The 23,456-nt window shown below is 44.5% G+C and overlaps 1 protein-coding gene across 1 annotated transcript in view; it reads right to left on the reverse strand.

Moving 5' to 3' along the window:
* Positions 1–3,399: 3,399 nt before the first annotated feature.
* The window catches only part of LOC146062909 (chitin synthase chs-2-like), a 99,072-nt gene continuing 79,015 nt past the window's right edge, over positions 3,400–23,456 (reverse strand). The window contains exons 14-17 of the mRNA XM_083174918.1: positions 20,935–21,045; positions 18,570–18,787; positions 16,786–16,841; positions 3,400–3,637 (exon numbers count right to left, since the gene is read on the reverse strand). Of these exons, the coding sequence (XP_083031044.1) occupies positions 3,573–3,637; positions 16,786–16,841; positions 18,570–18,787; positions 20,935–21,045 (450 nt within the window). The 3' untranslated portion in view covers positions 3,400–3,572. The remainder of the gene's footprint in view (positions 3,638–16,785; positions 16,842–18,569; positions 18,788–20,934; positions 21,046–23,456) is intronic.

The raw sequence follows: 23,456 nt of genomic DNA on the forward strand, positions 1-23,456 counted from the left end.
CATCATTTATATAATAGTATGTATATACAAACATGCATGTATACAAATGCAACGTTGTGTCCAAATTTCAAAGCAATCTGTGTAGAACTTTTGTAGATTTAAGATTTTTAATAAATGAACATTTACATTTTGTTTCACAGTGACCAAACATGACCAAACATTCTTAGAATGAAACAGAAAAGGGAGGTTTTATCCAGACATCTTATACCCCTTTTCCACTGACATGAAAATCCTGGGTTTTTGCACATAAACGCGCACCGACCCGGGAATTTTGTCAGTGGAAACTGGGTAAAATGACCAGTGATTTTTACCCTGGTCACAAGCAGGGTTTTTAGCGAGTCTTTCCAGAGTAATGAGCAGTGAAAACAGCTCTTGGCTGGGATGTTTGACCCAAGCAGGGTGGCTAGTCCATTATGCAGCCACCTCACACTGCCCATCTCGCTGCTTTCCACTCCATCAGATACCTACCCTCTGGTTATCTGCCCACTGCTGTCCACCCGCTGCTGCCTACCCACCCGCTGCTGCCCACCACTGCCTGTCCACCCACCAGCCGGTGCCCACCCACCCTTTTTAGTGAAAATGGTGTCTACCTGGGAAAAACTCTGAACACAGTGGAGTGGAAATGTGGACAGAACAGTGGAGACACACCAGGAGGGGTAAAACAAATGATTGATGATCTAGGTAGATTAGAGGAATGGTCAAGAGCATGGCAACTACAGTTTAATGCCAAAAAATGCAAAATCATGCACTTGGGTTGCAAAAATCCAAAGACTAAATATAGTATAAATGGCACTATAATGGAAACTACTGAGGAAGAGAGGGATCTAGGTGTCACTATTTCAGGGGACTTAAAGGCAGGTAGGCAATGTAACAAAGCAATGAAGAAGGCAAGTCAGATGCTTGGTTGCATAGGGAGAGGTATCAGCAGTAGAAAGAAAGAAGTAATAATGCCACTGTATAGGTCATTGGTACGACCTCATCTAGAGTATTGTGTTCAGTTCTGGAGGCCATATCTCCAGAAGGATATAAATACATTAGAGACTGTACAAAAAAGGGCAACTAAAATGGTGCATGGCCTACATCACAAAACGTACCAGGAAAGACTAAAAGATCTTAATATGTATACTTTAGAGCAGAGAAGGGAAAGGGGGGACATGATAGAAACTTTTAAATATATCAAGGGTTTTAACAAGGTACAGGTGGGAGACATTCTTCACAGGAAGAGGAGCAGCAGAACACGAGGACATGCACTGAAACTAGAGGGAGGAAAATTCAGGGGAAATTTGAGGAAGAATTACTTCACAGAAAGAGTAGTAGATAAGTGGAATAGACTCCCATCAGAGGTGGTAGAGGCAAATACAGTAGTACAATTTAAACATGCTTGGGATAGGCATATTGATATCCTTACAAAAAAATAAGGATCAAATATGGTTTGAGGTAACATGTTTAAAAAAGGGGCAGACTAGATGGGCCAAGTGGTTCTTATCTGCCGTCAAATTCTATGTTTCTATGTTTCTATGGAGACCTGTTAAAATCTCAGGTCGAAATTTGATGGAAAAGGGGTATTAGTGACGTTTCAAGTAATATTCTGAAGAAGACATTCACCTTTTTACTGTGAAGATGTTAACATAGTTATGCCTAAACTGGCATGCGTCATCATTGCACGCTCACATGTGAATGACCGTGCAACTGTCAGAACTACAGATGTTCTCATTATCTGCTCTGCAAGTGAACACAAGCCTAAACCACCTCCCCCATCCATTGGCGGGCTGGGCTGGGGGGGGAGGGTGCCATGTGCCTCCCCAGCCACTCTGCCATCTAATGTACAGGGCCAGGAACAGGAGTTAGGAGGGAGATGCGCACTGGAAGAGAGCCAGCTTAATGAGCAGGTCCACGTTTATTTCAAATATCACTCTTGTTCGCGGTCCAGCAGCCAACCGGGAGTAATGGCTCTTGATTGGCTGCTGCTCTGCAAGCTGGCGCAAGATTTCAAATTTTGCTTTTGTTATTGCTCAGCTGTAACTTGATGTATCAAGATAAAACAAAGTGCAGATTATTTCTAGGAATTTCTAATACAAAATGATGCATTATAAAAATAGTTTTAGTAGTTCTTGTGCCAACTTGAAACAGACAGACAGACACATTTGAATACATAAAAATAAATATATAACAAGCATTACTATTACATTTTGCAAACTTATGTTTGCATTATAATCACATACAGAATATTAAATAAATGTAAAATATAGGTATCATACATTTGATTCAATTTAAATATAAAGCTATCTGGGTTTCAGAGATACTTACAACTGTTTGCAAAGTATACATTCATTTGTGCACTGAAAATTATATGGGCACATTTGCAGATGCACAGATTTTTGTGATTGTGGCATCTATGCATGCTAACATTGCCTGAATGCAGATCAGCACACCACCATATAAGCATAGGCAAATGCAGGGGGGTTTCTGGTTGCCATCTCTTGGCAAGTGCCTTAAATGATGACAACAATAGCACTGATATATAATATGATAAATCGAGCTGCCACCATATCAGTATAAGGGAAAAAGCAGAACTGCTGCACATGTCCCGTGGGAGCAGCTTCTTCTACAGTTTCCTGTCTGTGTGTGTGTGTGGATCTGAGCCCTCAAAAATTGTAATAGACCAGAGAGTAGCTGCCAGGAGGAAGAGACAGGAGCCTTAACGAGAGGTGGGAGAATGTGAGCTTAGCAAGTGCAGTACTGGTTCTATTATGTCTGTGTATTTATTATGGCATGTTTAACCTTTTCCTGGCCACTTATTTTATTTACATCTTTGAAACAGCCTATACTATAGACCATCTGTACTGTTAAATATTAATACTGTATCCCATACTGTAACCAATGTATCAAAATACTAATTTTCATGACTGCTACCACACCCCCCAGACTCTTACTTACTCCAATGTGCTACAGAGTGGGATACTTTGGATTACATTTGGAAACCCCCCTCTAAAAATCCTGCATTTGCCACAGATAAGAGTGTGAAAGACATTTTTTTTGTAGGTGGTCAAGAGCAAGTGCCAGCACTAGTGAGCCATTTGTGATTGGTTCATTGAGAGCTTAATACTGATAGAAGATTTCTCCATTTTATGTGCATATAGAGTTTTTATGTGTCTGCTTTACAAAATAAAATAGACCATAAAATGGTGAGTTGGATCTGATTATTAGATTATTACAGAACTTTAACATTATATTGAAACCTAATAGTAAATTCTTACATGCACACACTGAACACAATATGTAGACATAGGAGTAGATACAATTAGAATTTAAAGTGTTAAGATTACAGACACAAAACCATTTCTAGTTCAAAAATCGTATAAGAGAATTACTGGTCATGGACAGGAGATGGATTACAATACAAACAAAAGTCATTTTAAATATTGTAAAGTGAATTAAGCTGGCTCTTGGGTAATATATAGAAGTGACAGAATACTGAAGAATTAATCATTTATTAAAACCATCTCGTACAGGCTGGCTTATTATATAAAAATAAGAATATTTTATTTTATTTCTAATTATATTAAAAATTGTCATACAGTTGATTCTTCTGCAAAAGTATTTTCATAGATGTTCTCTCTAGTGTCATTATTTGACTCTGAAAAAGCATAAAGAAAACAATAATGCATATTAATAAACATATTAATAAACTCACTTAATGCAGTTAATAATAGAAGACTTACTACAACAATAATACCAATATAATACCACAAAACTGTGACTCAAAGCATAATACATAGATATATACTGTACTTACTAGTGATTGAATGAACATTTTGACATTTAATATATACTAATAACTGTTGCAGTGACATTTGTGCAGGGCGTCATTCAGAGTTGGAAGCAGAAACAAAAATAAATTGCATCCTCAGAATAAAGTTGCATATATCAACACATATGTGTAATGTGACAAACTCTGCATACGTTTCAAATGTGTATCTCTTGTCATGGAAGTAAAGGGAGCAGATGCACCAGTAAATTTTTATTTATTTATTTATTTATTTATTTACAGTTTCTTATATAGCGCAGCAGATTCCGTTGCGCTTTACAATAGTAGACAGTGATAAAACAAACTGGGTAATAACAGACAGACTTGGGGGTTAGAGGGCCCTGCTGCAAGCTTACAATCTATAGATGACAGGAGGTGGGACTGGACTGTACACAAAGTATACACATTACGCAGGAGCAACTTAAGAGGTGAGGAGCCCTTGTGCAGTGTCCATGCAAGCCCCCACTTGGATCATTTTCCCACTGATATCTCTATTGCATTTATCTCCAGAAGAATGGCAAAGCTCCATTGTCACAGAAATGTGTTCTGAGTTGGCGACATCCCCCATGGTAGGTAAGTTTAGTGAGTGGGGCTCACATGCACAGCACACCAGTGGCATTACTGGGTGGGTGGCAGTACACAGCACATTTTGTTGCTGGATTGCGTCTCGGAAAAATCTGGTCATTACCTCTCTGTTAGCCAAATGACAGTGTCTTAATGTGGAGGGCTCTGTAAAATGGTCATCAACTCTGCCATCCAAATTGTTGATAGTTGTTGTCACTTTTATTTATTATATAAAATAAAAGCATTGAAAATGGCTTGCTCTAATAGCTGGGTAAAAAGACTGACAAACCGTTTTATGACTTATGGATTGCTTTGTCAGATGTTGATCTGTATGATCCACCCATCTCCATCCCACCCATTTTTGGGAAATTTTGGTCAACCACAACCTGTGGTCTGTATGCATTTTGTTTACAGTGGACAAAACATCGCACCAAATCGCACATTAAAAAAAAAAAATCGCATTTTTTGCCGCAAATTCGCATATGTAATGAGATGCGAATTTGCGGCAAAAAAGTGCAATAGGGTGCGATTTAGGGCGATTTTTACTCATGAAAATGTGGGCATTTTCAGTCATTTTAAAACATGCAATTTTGTGAAAAAAAAAAAAAACGGGAAAAAAACTGCGTGGGGTCCCCCCTCCTGAGCATAACCAGCCCCGGGCTGAAAGAGCCTGGTTTCATAAGTCGGGGTTCCGTGGATTTTATAAAACCAACACCAGGCTCAAGGGCCGGTCCTGGTTCCCAAAATACAGGGGACAAAATGGCTAGGGGTCCCCCGTATTTCAAGAACCAGCACCAGGCCCAACCAGCCAGCAGGGTAATGCCACAGCCGGGGGGAAACTTTTTATACAAGTCCCCCCGGCCAAAGCATTCATCCCCCTGACCGGTCAGCATGGGCAGGGGTCCTGGGAGAGTGGGGACCCCCCCCTAAAGAAGGGGTCCCCCCCTCCAGAACTTACCTGCCCATGCTGAAGCCCGGGGCTGTCCTCGATGCCCCTGGGCGGTGGGCATCCAGCTGATAAATGGTGTAAAAAAATAGATGAAAAACTATTATCTTATACCATGGAACTATGAGTCCGAGCAAGCCTTCCCCGCATGCTGGGGCTTGGAGAACCACAAGTCCCAGCATGCGGGGCATTAAAGGGCCCTGCTGACACTTGCAGTTCCACAGTAAAAGAAATAATTAAATAAACACACTGACACCCATTTAAAATAAAACTTTAATACATACAAAGCCCACACATACTTATACTTACCTATCTTGAGCCCATCGGTAGGTCCCTGGGTCCGGTCCGGTGGCTTGGTTCCGGGGCTGGTCCGGGTCCGGGGCTCCAGGGCTGAAGAGTCCGGGGTCCTGGATCCGAAGAAATCCATGGGGGACCTGTGGAAGGAAATCCTACTCACCCAGGTCCTCTGACGAACATACCGACATCTTCTCCATCTTCTCTGTCTCCGCCACCGGTACACGATTGGAATGAGAGGCCCAGAGATGTTTCAGATGGCGGAGACAGGCTTCAGCATGGGCAGGTAAGTTCTGGAGGGGGGGATAAATGCTTTGGCCGGGGGGACTTGTATAAAAAGTCTCCCCCGGCTGTGGCATTACCGTGCTGGCTGGTTGGGCCCTGTGCTGGTTCTTGAAATACGGGGGACCCCTAGTCATTTTGTCCCCCGTATCTTGGGAACCAGGACCGGTTGCTGGTTTTATAAAATCCACGGAACCCCGACTTGTTTGTTCCTGTGATTTTATGAAACCAGGCTCTTTCAGCCCGGGCTGGTTATGCTCAGGAGGGGGGACCCCACGCAGTTTTTTTTCCAGTTTTTTTTAACCCTTTTTTTGGACAGGACAATGCACAGATCACAATGATCTGTGCATGATTCTGTCAAATTCGCCAGCCAGAACCTGGTCTAATTTTTTTGCGATTGTTGGTAACCTTTACCAAAAATCGCACCCTATTACATGTGCAAGTTAGATGCTTTCCAATGGGAAAACTTCTGGATGCGAATTGAAGTGTGACTAAAAATCGCCACTTCAAAATGTGCGATTTCGCGGCAAAAAGTGCGATTTTTTTTGCCGCGAATCGCACCCTATAAAATATGCGATTTTCGGGAAATGCCCGAAAACGGCAGTTTTTGTGAGAAAAAAACCCCCCAAAAACCCCCCTGCACCCTATTACATTTCGCCCTCTATTTTATCCTTTTATTGGAAAAGACCCCTGTGTTATACATCCTATCTATGAGTTCTCCCCTTTGTAGGTTATTTGTCGTTTTAATCTCCTGGGACATCTTTCGTGTTCATCTTCAGATGAAATACCTGCTCGCTCATTCAGGAAATACTATATTGCCCGGCTGAGGTAATGTGTAAAATATTAGCAGTTCTGAGACAATGGTTGTGATGTAATGGGCATAGGAGAATCTAGGGGGTGATCCGGGGGTGCACAGGACCATCCATTAGCCTCGGGGAGTAGGAGCATGCTCTGCGCTGCGCTCTGCTCCTTTCCCCATAGAAGCAGCTGCCCCGCTCTCCATCTCTCCCTGCGGCAGCAGTGAAGGCTCATATAAAAATTTACAGTAAGTGGCACTTTTGGGGGCATTGCTTAAGGGACGCTACAAGTGGCGGTATGTGGGGGCATTACGCATAATGTGTGGCTTAATGTGTAAGGGTCATTATGGTGTGCAGCATCATGTGTAAGCGGCTTTATATGTGCAGCATCATGTGTAAGAGACATTATGTGTGCAGCATCATGTGTAATGGGTACTATGGTGCGCGGCATCATGTGTAATGGGTACTATGGTGTGTGGCATCATGTGTAATGGGTACTATGTTTTGCGGCATCATGTGTAATGGGTACTATGGTGCCATCAAGCAAGAACCCCCTAGCAATGAGCACGTAGGTAAGCAGCACTTATGTGGCAAATATGTAATGGGCATTACGGTTTGTTATATAGTATGTAATGGGCATCATGATGTGTGGCACAATGTGTAATGGGCATTATGGTGTGTGGCCTTATGTGTAATTGGCATTACGGCGTGTGGCTTTGTGTAATGGGTATTACGGAGTTTGCTAAAATGTGTAATGGGCATTACTATGCAGGGCCGGCGCCACCACTAGGCAAATCTAGGCATTTGCCTAGGGCGCCGGCCACTGGAGGGCGGCATTTCGCCCCCCCCCCCCCGTGCCGCGGGGGTACCTGTCCTGCAGCTGTGTATATAAAGCTTGCGGCGGCAGTGGGGGGTCCCTGCAGTCAAGAAATAATGAGCGCTATCCACCTGGCTACGCGCAAACACTAGCCGCACGCTGATTGGCTGAGATTCAGCCAATCAGCGTGCGCCGTGCGGCCAGTGTGTTCACAACAGAAGCGCTTCCGCGTAGCCAGGCGGATAGCGCTCTTTATTTCTTGACTGCAGGGACCCCCCCGCTGCCGCCGCCGCAAGCTTTATATACACAGCCGCAGGACAGGTACACCCCACCCCCCCCCCTGGCACCGGGGCGCCCCCACCCCGACTTGCCTGGGGCGCTCCGGTGCCTTGCACCGGCCCTGTTACTATGTATGGTTGAAAGTGTAATACCACACCCCTTTATGTGATGCCACGCCTCCTTCCCATGAGACCATGCCCCCTTTTCGCCGCGCAAAGGTCCCCCTACTATTGTGTCTGGATCTGGGACCATCCATTACCATAATTCTAGATTCCCCTATGCTAATGGGAGACAATTTTGGTACGAATTTGTTGAAATATCCAATTTTTCCACAAAAGCCGGACATTTTACAAAGCAGGCTAATACTGTATATCCGAGTTCAACAAAAGTCGGATGTTTACGGCTCCAAATAAGAGTTGCTGGTAAAAATACGGATCCAAACGTTTTGCTGATGTTAAGGGGGGAATTTACTAATATGAAAAACCGAGTTTTTCGTATTAGTATTTCCCCTACGACTGCATATGACTGTTTCAGTCGTATGCAAAGTCGTGTTCCGGAGGGTCATTTACAAAGCAGTCATATACGACTGCTTTGTAACCCTCCGATGTCGTAGGAATTCGTATTAGCAGCCGTATATACGGCCGCTAATACGAATTATTTCTAGCAGTCTGCACGGATCAGTCAGATCCGTGCAGGCTGCATGGTGTAAAAAAAAATTAAATAAATAAATAAATAAAAAAAAAACGGCGTGGGGTCCCCCCCACAGCCGAAACCAGCACCAGGCTGACAGAGCCTGGAGCCGGTAATTAAAAATCAGGGAACCCGACAAATAGGGGTTCCCTGATTTTTAACAACCAGCCCCAGGCTCCTGCTCTGGGGCTGGTTCCCAAAATACGGGGGACAAAATGAGTAGGGGTCCCCCGTATTTTAAGAACCAGCCCCAGGCAAAACCAGCCAGCAGTGTAATGCCACAGCCGGGGGGAGACTTTTTATGCAAGTCCCCCCGGCCAAAGCATTAACCCTACCGACCAGTCAGCCTGGCCAGGGGCCCTGGGGGAGTGGGGACCCCCCCAATAAAGGGGTCGCCCCCCTCCAGGACTTACCTGACCAGGCTGAAGCCTGGTGCTGTCCTCGATGCCCCTGGGCGGTGGGCATCGAGCTGATAGAGGTGTAAAAAAAAGAACAAACTATTGTTTTTGACTGTGGCACTACAAGTGCCAGCAAGCCTCCCCAGCAAGCTGGGACTTGGAGAACCACAAGTCCCAGCCTGCTGGGCATTAAAGGGCCCGCTGGCACTTGTAGTGCCACAGTAAAAAAAATAGTGAAATAAAACACACTGACACCCATTTAAAATAAAAGTTTAATACACACATCACAAACATACTGATACTTACCTATCTTGATCCCGTAGGTAGGTCGCTGGCTCTGGTGTCGGCGGCTCCGGGGTCGGCGGCTCCGTGTCGGCGGCTCCTGTGTCGGCGGCTCCGGGGTCGGCGTCCTGTCCGAGGATAATCCATGTTGGACCTGTGGAAGGAAATCCTACTCACCAGGTCCACCATGGATGGTCTTCTTTCTTCATCTGTCGACATCCTGGAAGTCGTCAGCAGCTGCCGGCATCTTCCGCGACGCTCCCCGGCTTTCAGAGCCGGAGAGATCCTCTCTCTTCGCCGTCTGGGCTCAGAATGAATTCTGGCCAATCAGGAGGCGCCTAGCCGCCTAGCGGCCAATCAGGAGAGACCTCTCCTGATTGGCTGCTAGGCAGCTAGGCGCCTCCTGATTGGCCAGAATTCATGGTTTTGCCTGGGGCTGGTTCTTAAAATACGGGGGACCCCTACTCATTTTGTCCCCCGTATTTTGGGAACCAGCCCCAGAGCAGGAGCCTGGGGCTGGTTGTTAAAAATCAGGGAACCCCTATTTGTCGGGTTCCCTGATTTTTAATTACCGGCTCCAGGCTCTGTCAGCCTGGTGCTGGTTTCAGCTGTGGGGGGGACCCCACGCCGTTTTTTTTTTAATTTATTTATTTATTTAATTTTTTTTTACACCATGCAGCCTGCACGGATCTGACTGATCCGTGCAGGCAAAAACGCAAATACGACATGAAAATGGTGTTCTATTTTTCTGTCGTATTTGCGTGGGTGTTTTACACCACTTAGCAGCCGTATTATCAATACGGCTGCTTAGTAAATCAGGAACCACCATTCTTTTGAATGGTGATTTCTGTCGTATCCTATCGATGGTGTAGACATTCGTATTTGTAAATACAAATACGAATGTTCCATCTTTAGGACTACGAATTGTTGTATTTTTGGGATTGTAAATCCCGAAAATACAAATTCATAAAAAAAAGGTGTATTTCTCCCTACGAATACACCTTTTTTCTACGAATCCATTTTAGTAAATTTCCCCCTAAATATACAACTCGGTCTATGTATTAGGACAGTTCCCAAACGGTGTGTGCCTAGGCAACCTGGGGTGCCTCAGCATGTTTGCAAGAGTGCCTCTGCTTTGGGGTCCACAACCAAAACAAATTATTTATGCTCAAAGTGATAGGCAAAACCAGTGCTGGTGGCTACCAATCATAAAATATATGGACAATTAGAACCACTGCTATGTTCCCCACCACATAACTAAACTGGAGGGTGACAGTTATTTATTTATTAAAAGTTTCTTAAATAGTGCAGCATATTCCATGCTTTACAAAGGAGACAGTGATAGAACAAACAGGGTATTTACAGACAGTCAAAATGTAGGAGGGCCCTGCTCGCAAGCTTACATTACAGTTAAGCACAATTTATTTAATTTTTTTTATTTATCCAAATAATCTTTTTGACTAGGGGTGCCTTGAACAAATGCTGATATTCTAGAATGCCCTGGTTGAGAAAGTTTGGGAACCACTGTATTAGGAGTTAGTTGCACACAAAACAGCTCTATAAAGTCTGACATAATTAGAGTTGGTTTTGTTTGGGGTAAGTTACATTCAGCAAATTTAAATTCACTTACAAGTACAAAATTAGAGCTAATTTCTAACAAATAAACATTTAAAAAATTATTTGTTTGCTATGTGAATCTGATGCACAAGCAGTTTTTGTTGATTAAAATCATATGCTTCTGTGTTATGCTACTGTGTTTTCCATCCTCATAGGGGGTTATTCTGTTTGGTACGGTGAAACGTACGTAAGGTCCGTCACACCGTGCGCTTTCCGTACGCTCACGGTGAGCGTAAGTCCGCCCACAGAACAGCCGCACACGGACGTCATAAACACCGACAATGGGGAGTGGCGTTCACTTGAGCGTACGCCACCGTGTACGGACAGAGCTCCCTCTTAGCCACAGATACCTGGCGTACATCAGAGCGTACGCCACAGTGCACGGACGGATCTCGTCCGTTTTCCCACAGACACCTTCCGTATATCTGAGCGTACGCCACATGCAAACATGTTCTAATATTGTTCAAAATAAGACTTTAGAGTGTGATAGTCAGATGTTGGGATCCTTTGTTAGAGATATGTGATTGCAATAATGTGCTTGGTGGCATCTTACATACATTGGGTGACATTCTATGGGATGCGATTTTGCTTATTTTGCGGTAATTAGACCACAAAATGGCGATATCGCATTTTTCATAGAAATCGCAAATTTAATGTGATGCGCTAAGGGACTGAAATCACATATTATGTGCGTTAAGGTATGCTGATAAAAATTGCGAGATTAATTCGCATTTTTATCGCATCCAGATGTTTTCGTATAGAAAAGTATACAAGTCGCTTATTTAATGCAATGCGCATTTGCACATCGCATTAATTAGGTGGCTAATTTTCGCACTTATTTCAGACCAGGGTCTGTTTGGCGAATGAGCCAGAACCCTGCACAGATCGCAATGTTCTGTGCAGGGTTCTGCTGTAAAAAATAAAATAAAGGGTTAAAAAAAAAAAAAAAAACGAGCGCGGGGTCCCCCGCCAGAGTATAACCAGCCCCGGGCTCACTGAGCCGGTGCTGGTGACATAAAATCAGGGTCCCCGACAAATAGGGGTCCCCTTGATTTCATGAAACCAGCACCAGGCTCAAGGTCCGGCGCTGGTTCCCAAAATACGGGGGACAAAGTGACTAGGGGTCCCCCGTATTTTAAGAACCAGCACCGGACACAACCAGCCAGCAGGGTAATGCCACAGCCGGGGGAAACTTATGATATAAGCTCCCGCGGCAAAAGCATTAACCCCCTGGCTGGTCAGCATGGGCAGGGGTCCTGGGGAAGTGGGGACCCCCCCAATGAAGGGGTCCCCCCCCTCCAGGACTTACCAGCCCATGCTGATAGTCCGGGGCTGTCCCCGATGCCCCTGGGCGGTGGGCATCGGGCTGATGGCTTGTGTAAAAAAAGAAGTAAAACTATTGTTTTATACTGGCGAACTATGAGTCCCAGCAAGCCTACCCCGCATGCTGGGACTTGGAGAACCACAAGTCCCAGCATGCGGGGCATTAAAGGGCCCGCTGGCACTTGTAGTTCAGCAGTACAAAAAATAGTTAACAAAATCACACTGACACACTGTAAAATAAAAGTTTAATACATACAAAACACACACACACTGATACTTACCTACCTTGAGCCCGTAGGTCGGTCCCTGGATCCTGGGTCCATCCTCTGGGGCTCCAGGGCAGAAGAGTCCGGTTCCGGGGCCTTGGTCCTGGTTCCGGGGCTGGTCCTGGGGTTCCGGGGCTCCTGGGCTGCAGAATCCGGGGTCCGGGATCCGAGGTAGTCCCCAGGGGTACCTAAGGAAGCAAATCCAACTCACCTGGTCCCCGGCGACGACCTCGGAATCCTCTCCGGTGACAGCGCTGGTCCCATCTGCTACCCGGCTCGCAGGACTTTGACAGGCGCTGAGATGTTTCCTCCTCGGCGTCTCTGAACAGAATGATTTCTTGGCCAATCAGGAGCCGAGAAAGTCGGCTCCTGATTGGCTAGAAATCATTCTAATTAGAGACGCCGAGGAGGAATCATCTCTGCTCTAGATGCGCTGAGATGTTACTTCCTCGGCGTCTGTATTCAGAATGATTTCTGGCCAATCAGGAGCCGACTTTCTCGGCTCCTGATTGGCCAAGAAATCATTCTGTTCAGAGACGCCGAGGAGGAAACATCTCAGCGCCTGTCAAAGTCCTGCGAGCCGGATAGCAGATGGGACCAGCGCTGTCACCGGAGAGGATTCCGAGGTCGTCGCCGGGGACCAGGTGAGTTGGATTTGCTTCCTTAGGTACCCCTGGGGACTACCTCAGATCCCGGACCCCGGATTCTGCAGCCCAGGAGCCCCGGAACCCCAGGACCAGCCCCAGAACCAGGACCAAGGCCCCGGAACCGGACTCTTCTGCCCTGGAGCCCCGGAGGACGGACCCAGGATCCAGGGACCGACCTACGGGCTCAAGGTAGGTAAGTATCAGTGTGTGTGTGTTTTGTATGTATTAAACTTTTATTTTACAGTGTGTCGGTGTGATTTTGTTAACTATTTTTTGTACTGCTGAACTACAAGTGCCAGCGGACCCTTTAATGCCCTGCATGCTGGGACTTGTGGTTCTCCAAGTCCCAGCATGCGGGGTAGGCTTGCTGGGACTCATAGTTCGCCAGTATAAAACAATAGTTTTACTTCTTTTTTTTACACAAGCCATCAGCCCGATGCCCACCGCCCAGGGGCATCGGGGACAGCCCCGGACTATCAGCATGGGCTGGTAAGTCCTGGAGGGGGGGGACCCCTTCATTGGGGGGTCCCCACTTCCCCAGGACCCCTGCCCATGCTGACCAGCCAGGGGGTTAATGCTTTGGCCGCGGGAGCTTATATCATAAGTTTCCCCCGGCTGTGGCATTACCCTGCTGGCTGGTTGTGTCCGGTGCTGGTTCTTAAAATACGGGGGACCCCTAGTCACTTTGTCCCCCGTATTTTGGGAACCAGCGCCGGACCTTGAGTCTGGTGCTGGTTTCATGAAATCAAGGGGACCCCTATTTGTCGGGGACCCTGATTTTATGTCACCAGCACCGGCTCAGTGAGCCCGGGGCTGGTCATACTCGGGCGGGGGACCCCGCGCTAATTTTTTTTTTTACACTTTGCGCTGTCCTGCAAATGTGCAATTTTCAGACATGAAAATCGCACATTTTCAGGACTAAATACAGCGCACCACTTTGCCGCAAATCGCCCCTCTTCGCACTTTTCAGCCTCCAATGCGCATCACATTAAATAATCGAATTTTGGCTGAAAAGTGCGAATTAGAAAAAGGCGATTTGCGGCGATGTGTTGCGCGAATAAAACATGCGCATTTAGCGCAAACCATAGAATCTCACCCAGAGTGTGCTACATAAAGTTCATAGCAGATATGAAAGTGTATAATGTATGTTCTTGGGGAAAAAAATACAGATTGTGTACAAAATAGTGGCCATGGCCTTAGGACATTGCTCCACCATTGCAAGTAGAAATTGAGTCCAAAAACATCATTGTTGCTCTTATACTGCTTTCACATTGCAGAAATGGGTAATGACACGGTATTCTTAAATGGGACTTTAAAACGGGTCTGAGCCTTGAGACCTTTCACATTGCAGGTGAAAACCGTTTTAAAAATCATTTAATACCATTCAAAATTCAACCCGTTTAACCCCCAAGGGACACGTTTCAAGCCACTGAAATAGAGCCATTCACACTGCCTAAAAAACGGCTTTAAAACGTGTAGGACTCTGCTTTTTAACCGTGTTGAAATACCGGTTATCTTTAACCGGTAAATCAACTTTGGCACTTTCACATTGCAGCCTTAAACGTTTTAAAATGGGAAAAAAACGGCAATATACCGTTTTAAAAGTGCAATGTGAAAATGGTATTAGACGTGGTTTATGTGTCTTTTTCATAATAAAAAACTGGCCTGTTTGTGTTACAGTAAAAAAGTTGACACATGTCGACTTCTGTGAATTGAGTGTCCTGCTTTTTAAAGTAGAAAAAAAACACTTTCTGAATGGGTGTAGATAGTTATAAAATAACTACCTGGACATATATAACCAGGTATTAGAATGAATATTATCTAAAATTAAACCAAACTTTACATGTTGAGAAGTGTAGAAAGATAAGCTTCCAATGTGTTTGAGGGCTGTGTGTGGCTTGCAGGTAGTGAAATAATGGTTTTCACTTAGTAGCCTGCAGCATTGCTTATTACATTCAGGTGTATGTGTTTGACTAGTAATCAGCGTTAATTAGCAGACCCAGGCGTCCGCTCTCATGCGGTAGCTCTAGGGGTGGTCATGAGCAATCTTTGGCGTCCGCCTGTTTTTGGGCCAAAATTCACGGTGCGTTCGCCGATCGAGGCGGTTGTGGCACCGTGCATTTTCTGTGCACACCCCCGTGTACGCCCATGTTTACGCCCAGTTTTCCTCATTATTCCGGCCGCTCCCATAAAAATGCCCACATGCTGCCCACAATGACCGTACTCTTGCGGACAGGTTTTTTCGCACGGAGAGACCCGTCCGTGAGCGGTGTGAGGTCGCCGCACATGCGCATTGCGAAAGATACACATGTGCAGATGAAAAAAAAGCCAGATCCGCCCGTATACGGTTCCACCATACCAAACAGAATAACCCCCATAGTGTAACATTATTTGGTTTGCTGATACAGTCGCATACAATGATATTTGGCATGCTTACATTACACAAATTAATTAATTAATTTAGCTACTGTCAATGCCATTAGGCAGTTGCCTAGGATGCTGGAATGAGTGACTTATAAAATATGACATGGAGGAGAAGCATACAGCAGCTACTTTACTTTGAGGCTGCCAGCTGCTGTTCCTCAATGTCGGTCAGGGACGTGTGGTGAGGTAAATGGCTGAGGAGTCCCTGGCAAGTACCAGAGACAGATTTGCACACAATATACATGCCAGCATTATACACATGTGCAGCAGTATATACTTCTGGAGATTTGCTGAGTTTTGATAAGAGATGTGCAGAAAAGGTAGCCAGGTTTGACTATAAAAATGATTAGAATAATAAAAATAAGATATTTTTTATATATTATTTGTATTTCTGACATACTTTATAAACCCAATTCTTCTGCGTATATGTTAGTATGACAGGAAAGGATGTGCCTCACCAAGGATGTATGTGATGCACTGGGATTGTGACTTTTGGCTATGTCAAAGTCAATAAACGTAATGGGTATAATAAAAATATTGTTGGTGGTAAATGCATGTGATACATACAAGTGATGATACAAAAGCCGCATATTAAATATTCGATTGTTCAATTTTAGATTATTTCCATACATTAATATGGTTATATTCTTCACAGTATTCCAGAGCCAGCTTCCATTTTCTAGTATGAAGGGGCTGATGGTGCCCATGATATGCAGGTTAAGGAGAGAGCCGACTCTGGCCAGCCAGGTCCTGGTGCCTGTGCAATGGATCTGGCAGACTTTGGGACCTGCACATGTGTACAAGAGGCCGGGGGAATGTGCATGTGCAAAACCATGGCTTCTATGGATTACATTGGCTGCAGCTTATATAAATTGGATTGTCATACAAAATGGCAAAGGGTAATTTCCAATGAGCAAGCCCCTCCCTGCGGGACTGCCTGTCCTGCGTGTGTCTGGCATGTAGCACCTCCAATAGGAAGTCACTGCCAGTCACCATGTAGCCAGTGCAATCATGGATCACTGCTGGCTCATTGACACTTACTGTAGCCTAGGTGGCAGACTTTGCCTTGGGGTGGGGATGTGCAGTCATGTAGCTCATAGGTAAAGTCTGCCAGTGGCATATACTGTATATAATATACTAAAATATGACATTTACTGTGTCTCTCAGAAGGAAGCATAGAATCAAACCTATTTTGAGAACTAATTCAAAATGTATACAAGTTACATTTTGGGTATTTATGATGAGTAACTGAAAGTTATATTTTGGGTATTTATGTAAATAATGACATATTTATGAATGAAACTAAATTACCTTTATAATGAAAGACAAATCTTATATATATATGACCAACCTGATTGTTTCTTTTTGTTCTGGTTGTAGGCAATAAAATGAATTCCAGTGTAGATTCTACAGAAATGAAAAATATTATTAGTATGTTCTTTATAAACACTTTAAAATAATTCTATTAAAATATGCAACCTATAAAGCAAGGTTTGCAATATTGAATATGACCAATAAAACTACCTAATTTTTGTGTATCTTGTATGTGCTAAGATGACATGGGGAGTCATCTACAACATTTAAAACTATCGTATGACAGGGTAATACAGTAGCTGCTTTCTTTCATATGTGTCAGCATATATTATTGTGGTACTTGTGTAATATCATGGCGCCGCTACGTTTTCAGCGTAGGCTAAGCTACGCTGTCAATGTAGCCGAATGGCTGCCTAGCGTACTTAGCGTAGTGACTCTGCAGCAGCCCAACGGCTGGCTAGCGTAGTTAGCATAGTGTCTCCACGGCATTCCGGCTCTGTCCGGTGTCCATGGCAAGCCTAGTGAGCGCCTCTCACACAGAGCGGTAACCACCAGATCCCCTGCACTGGCGGATGCTGGCGGAGAGGGGAGCATGCGAGCGCCGGGAGAGAGGCACTCCATCTGTCTGAGACGCAGGGGCATCTCAGACGCTCCTGCGTCTCAGTATTATTGCGGAAGGGTATGGCAACCCTGCCCGTGTCCGCTTCAGGGAGAGCCTCCTTTTCAAACCCCCACAATCCACCTCAGCCGGAAGTGTGGCGAGGGGACGCGTTACGCATTCCCCTGACCTGTTCATACCCCCACTTTCCACGTCGGTGTGGAGATGATTTTATAAAGTGTGGCAAGTGCAGTGAGCCCCGCTAGGGGACGCGGTTTACTTTACATGTATTCAGCGTCCCCTCGCGGGGCTCGTTGCACTCGCCGCGCTTCAGGCTCGGTGGCTTGCTGCGCTCGCCACACTTGGCATGGATAGTAGGGTATGAATAGGCCGGTGGGACGCATAACGCATCCCCTCGCGGGGCTCACAACGCTCGCCACGCTTTGGGCTGCCGTGGATAGTGGGGGTGTTTCAGGAACACATATCTGACAGGGACGCTGACTACGCTGGCCGCAGGAACACTACGCTACTTCTGACAGGGATGCTGACTACGCTTACTACACTAGCGGGAACACTACGCTACTTCTGACTGACTATGCTAACTACGCTGGCCGCACGAACACTACACTGATTATGACAGGGACGCTATGCTAACTACGTAACGGGCGCCATGCTATTACACAAGTACCATTATTTTTATTATCTTTTATTTATATTGTGCCACAAAGGTTCTGTAGTACCGTAAATAGCATTGCAATGTGGTAATTTAGTTATGTAAATGCAATGCTAAGGTGAACATGTAACTTTACTAAGGTACATAATTATACAATTACAGTACTGAAATGTTATATTAATATAAAGTATGACCAAATGTACACCGTGGGGATCAACAAGAAGTAAATGCATGTGTTTGTACACTCTCTGGTATGATTGTAGTTGAAATCTCACTTCTGTACACTACTACTCACTGTGAAATTCATTCCTCTTATGTTAGTGCTGCGGTTTACCATAGCTACTATTCGTTTTCATGATAGCATATTATTAAATCTACTATTATTAGATCTATGTTCTATTTATGCTCTATTTTCCCACTTTCTGTTCCTGCAGAGCAACGTGGATCCTCACAATTCAATAGCAATAAGATATAGTAATCACATTCTGATAATACTTACTCTAGCAAAATAATAGGCTCTTATTACAGCATAAAGTGACTTATTACTTACCTATGGTACAGAAGGGCTCCAAACTGTACAAGAAGCAGAATGGCAAATGACAGCAAGAACATGAATGAGATTGGCTCGATGTGTAGTTCATCGGTCAGTGAAACAGTCCCGTTTGGATACACCTTGGGTATAGCAATGTTCACATATGAGCCAATGATCTGTAGGATAAATGTTGCAACTATCCACAGCAAATTAATCAGAAAGAAGAGAAATGTTACCTGTCAATGAAAAGAGCATAGGATCAGGGTAATGTAAATCTAGTAATACAGCAATAGTATTTCATTTAATATATAAAACACATCATTAAAAGATAAATGCTTTGCAAAGTTGTGGTCAAGTATTCAAGATACAGTTTTCAGAGCAGACATAATTAATCAAATATAAATAGTTGCATATTGTATAACACAGATATATTATTATTATTATTATTATTATTATTATTATTATTATTATTATATTATGTTTTTTTCCCCTATGAAAACAACATTTAGCTGGAGACATCTCTTTCCAGAGAATGCTCATACATACAAACAGGCTCCTGTCATTGTAAGAATCAGGCAGCAAGTATATCCTGATGAAAAGACCTTTTTAATACTTTTTAAAATTATATATTATAAAAGAAACCATTTTACACTATGTTATCCATCCCGTGTCCCCTACCTATCATCCTCTTTGCTATACAGAATCTGTTTTATTTCAGCTCCTTCCATCTGTCACCCCTGAACATCACTTCCTCCTTCCATCTCTCACCCCTGAACATCACTTCCTCCTTCCATTTCTCACCCCTGAACATCACTTCCTCCTTCCATCTCTCACCCTTGAACATCACTTCCTCCTTCCATCTCTCACCCCTGAACATCACTTCCTCCTTCCATCTCTCACCCTAGGGAAGATTCTCTAAGCTAAAAATGCGGTAAAAACCCAGTTATCTGGGTTTTTACCGCATTTTGGGATGCTGTAAGCTTCCTTTACCGGGTTACTGCGGCGGGGGGCATCGCCAGAAAAATCTGGCGATGCCCCATAGAAGCCAATGGGCTTCTACCGCAACCCTCCGCCGCCCCGCGCCGACCCCACGCCGCCCCGCACGGACCCCCGCCGCCCCGCATCGCCCCCTCCCCCCTCACCTGTGTCCGGGCAGCACAGCGCAGTGCTGCCCGGACCTGTGACCTCCTCCCTGCACTGATCCTCTTCCGGGTGCAGGGAGGAGGAGAGCCCGGCGCAGCAGCAGCAGCGCCGGGTGTGTGAGGGAGGGGGGAGCCGCCGGGACCTGCTGGGACCCGGCGACTCTCACCGCAAAGGACAGCTCTTAACGCAAGAGCTGTCCTTTGCTATAATTATCGCATATGTTACAACATATGCGATAATTATAAATGCGATGGGCGGCGAAGGGGGGCGGAGATTCTTAGAGAATCTCCCCCCCTAAACATCACTTCCTCCTTCCATCTCTCACCCGTGAACATCGCTTTCTCCTTCCATCTCTCACCCCTGAACATCACTTCCTCCTACCATCTGTCACCCTGAACATCACTTCCTCCTTCCATCTGTCACCCTGAACATCACTTCCTCCTGCCATCTCTCACTCCTGAACATCACTTCCTCCTTCCATCTCTCACCCGTGAACATCGCTTTCTCCTTCCATCTCTCACCCCTGAACATCACTTCCTCCTACCATCTGTCACCCTGAACATCACTTCCTCCTTCCATCTCTCACTCCTGAACATCACTTCCTCCTGCCATCTCTCACTCCTGAACATCACTTCCTCCTTCCATCTGTCACCCCTGAACATCACTTCCTCCTTCCATCTGTCACCCCTGAACATCACTTCCTCCTGCCATCTCTCACTCCTGAACATCACTTCCTCCTTCCATCTGTCACCCCTGCTTTTCTCTCCTTACTGTACTGTATTGTACTGTATCTGGGGCTACATCCTGCAGAGAGAAAACATTCACAGCCAGGGTAGAATAAGGGCAAATGGAACACTGAACTCCAGTAAGGTATGGGTGAGGTGGGCTATCTTTTAGGGTATGAACTGAACATGGGCACCATCTTGAAATTGCCCACCTTAAATATAAGTCCATTTTTTCAAAAGGAAACGGGGTCACGTAACATGTTAAACAACATCAGAATTTCCTGAAAAGTTTTCAGCTGCAAAAAATGAAATAGCAGTTATGGTTCAAGTGTTACAACACTTTTTTTGTTGCAGATAACCGAAGGTAACAGCAATAAACTTTTCAACAAATGACGATGTTGTTTAACATATTACGTGACTATCACATATCCCTTACCCCACATGGATATTTATTTTCGGGTTACTCATCATCCTCAGCTGGTTTAGTAAATTTGTAAGCCCTCATTAACACTTACTTTATTTCTCAAAGACTTTAATTCTCTTTCAATTTCAGCTTGAGTTTGTTTATCTTCAATAATGGGCTCTAAGTAGTCTTTAATGAGGTCTTCCCAAAATGTCATTTCCTCCTAGAAAAATCAATGAATTCAGGATGTTAACTGTAGTGCAATATCTATTAAAATTCTCAGCGATTTGCAAAACAGACAAGCAACAAAGACCCAACAATCAATAGTCACAAGGAGACCCTGCCTGGCTGTCTTTCTTTTTTACACTACCTCTTTGTATTCTCCCTTTTCTCTGTCTTATCATCCCCTCCAGTGCTTTGTTCCATCTCACAGTACTTGGCTCGACCCCCAGCACATAAAACAGGGAGCAGGAAACAAGTCGGCTTACAACTTCCTGCTCATTAGGCGTAGTGAAAAAGTTGAAATTGAGATATTCAAAATCGAGTAGTGCGCATTTTAAAACATGCGGGGTGCGAGCTCTTTTAAGTGAATTTGCGAACGGTGCGAGATTGGCTTAATTTGGGTGCTGTTTTCAGAGTTTAAACGGCACCCGAACGGCAACTTACAACTTATTCGACAATAATAGGATTGACCCCATATTCTACTGGATATGCTATTGACAGTTATTCATTCTATCAGTGATGTCTAGCAGTACATACAGTGTATGTCAATCACTGTGTTAATTACTAGGCAGGATTGATCAGCAATACTTTATTTCCTTTTTATGTGCTTACTGACCCAATTTAACAGTCTAATAATAGTGGACATCAAACAAAATGGTTTGTATAAAACTGAACTAAAAACACAACATAAAAAAACAACAAGACAATACTATATGTGCAACATCTTTAAAACCTGTTATTTTTTAATCAAAGTTCTTGATTTTATTTTTCTAAACATTAGATTTATGTGTTTATTACAGCATAATGCACTTTAACGTATTTGACTGTTAATATATTGGCTTATCTTTTGCACAATTATATGCTGTAATGTAGCCCAATCATGTTCCCAGCATAGGGAATGCAAAACTGGGTACTTGTGTATTATCACGGCACCCCCGATTTCCATCGCAGTGCATTGTACAACCACAAAATCGTGTCGCATCGCATGCGATATGAGCTCATGCCATGCGATGCGATGCGATTGTACCCGATTTTTAATTGTACAGGCACCCAGATGCCTGATTCCTATGTTAAAAGCCCCCCCCCCCCATGCCCGATTTTAGATTGTACACCCACCCTGATGGGTAATGACTATGTTAAATGCCCCCCATTGTTAACGCCACCCCACTATGAACGCGTCCTCCGACCTTTTCATACCCCCACTATCCACGTCGGCGTGGAGTTGATTGTATATAGTGTTGCGAGCCCGAAGTGTGGCGAGGGGTTGCGCATTACTTCACAAGTATTATGCGTCCGCTCGCCACGCTTCGGGCTAGGTGGCTCGCTGCCCTCGCCACACTATATAAAATCAACTCCACGCCGACGTGGATAGTGGGGGTATGAAAAGGTCGGAGGACGCGTACCGCCGCCCCTCGCAGGCTCCCTGCGCTCGCCACGCTTCGGGTTGACGCTGATAGTGGGGTGGCGTTAACAATGGGGGGGCATTTAACATGGAAATCGCGTTGCATCGCATGCCATTATAATGCCATGCGATGCGTCATTAAAATTGGACAGTCATCCCGGGGAAAGGCTCAAATCGGGTCCCATCGCATGCCATCGCATACCTTAATTAGTGATATGCGATGCGACGCGATGGGTGCCATGATAATACACAAGTACCCAAAACTGTATAAAATAAACTGCCACAAGTAAAGACAATAAACAGAAGTGTTTAAAATACTGCACCTAAAGAACGGAGTGTAATGCAATGTTTACTGAACTTACTGTAGCATTCAGTAAAGAGTTTGTTGGGCATTAGAAGACACACATAGGTGCATTATTCTATTAAGGGCAAACAAAGGGGATTTACCCAGATTTTTTTCCCCAAGTTTTTTTTCTTGGTCACTTCAATTACAGAGCATCCTCTCAAAAAAAATAAAATAAACATGTTGAGGAGAAAACACACAATATTCACAATTGTGACCATTAAAATGGGTCAATTATCAGGGATTTTTTGTCCTGCCAAAGTCAGTCACTTTGCACTAGGACAAGCTTGTACTCCTTTTTACTATGCTAAAGTATATTAATGAACCACTCTAATACATCCTGACATAATTTTAACTAGATCGGAGCCTCTTCATACGTTTTGTTATTTTCATCTAAAAAGTGAAACTTTAAGTCTCTTCCCAGAACAGAAGATGTTGACTCAGATCAAAATGCTTTTGCACGTTTCTTATTCAGGTCAAGTCACAGCTTTTCCCACTAACCGATTTTGAATATCTCAATTTCATTTTTTTTACTCCGCCCTAGTGCTCATCTTTCACAGGGCTAACAGTCTCTGGTGAAAGAAACTCCAGACAGTGTCTAGATAGATCAACAGCAACAGGTCGACATGCACTAGGTCGACACGTGCAAAAGGTTGGCGAGTTTTTC

The sequence above is a fragment of the Crinia signifera genome, chromosome 3, assembly GCF_055691185.1.
Source record: "Crinia signifera chromosome 3, ASM5569118v1, whole genome shotgun sequence".
NCBI classification, from domain to species: domain Eukaryota; kingdom Metazoa; phylum Chordata; class Amphibia; order Anura; family Myobatrachidae; genus Crinia; species Crinia signifera.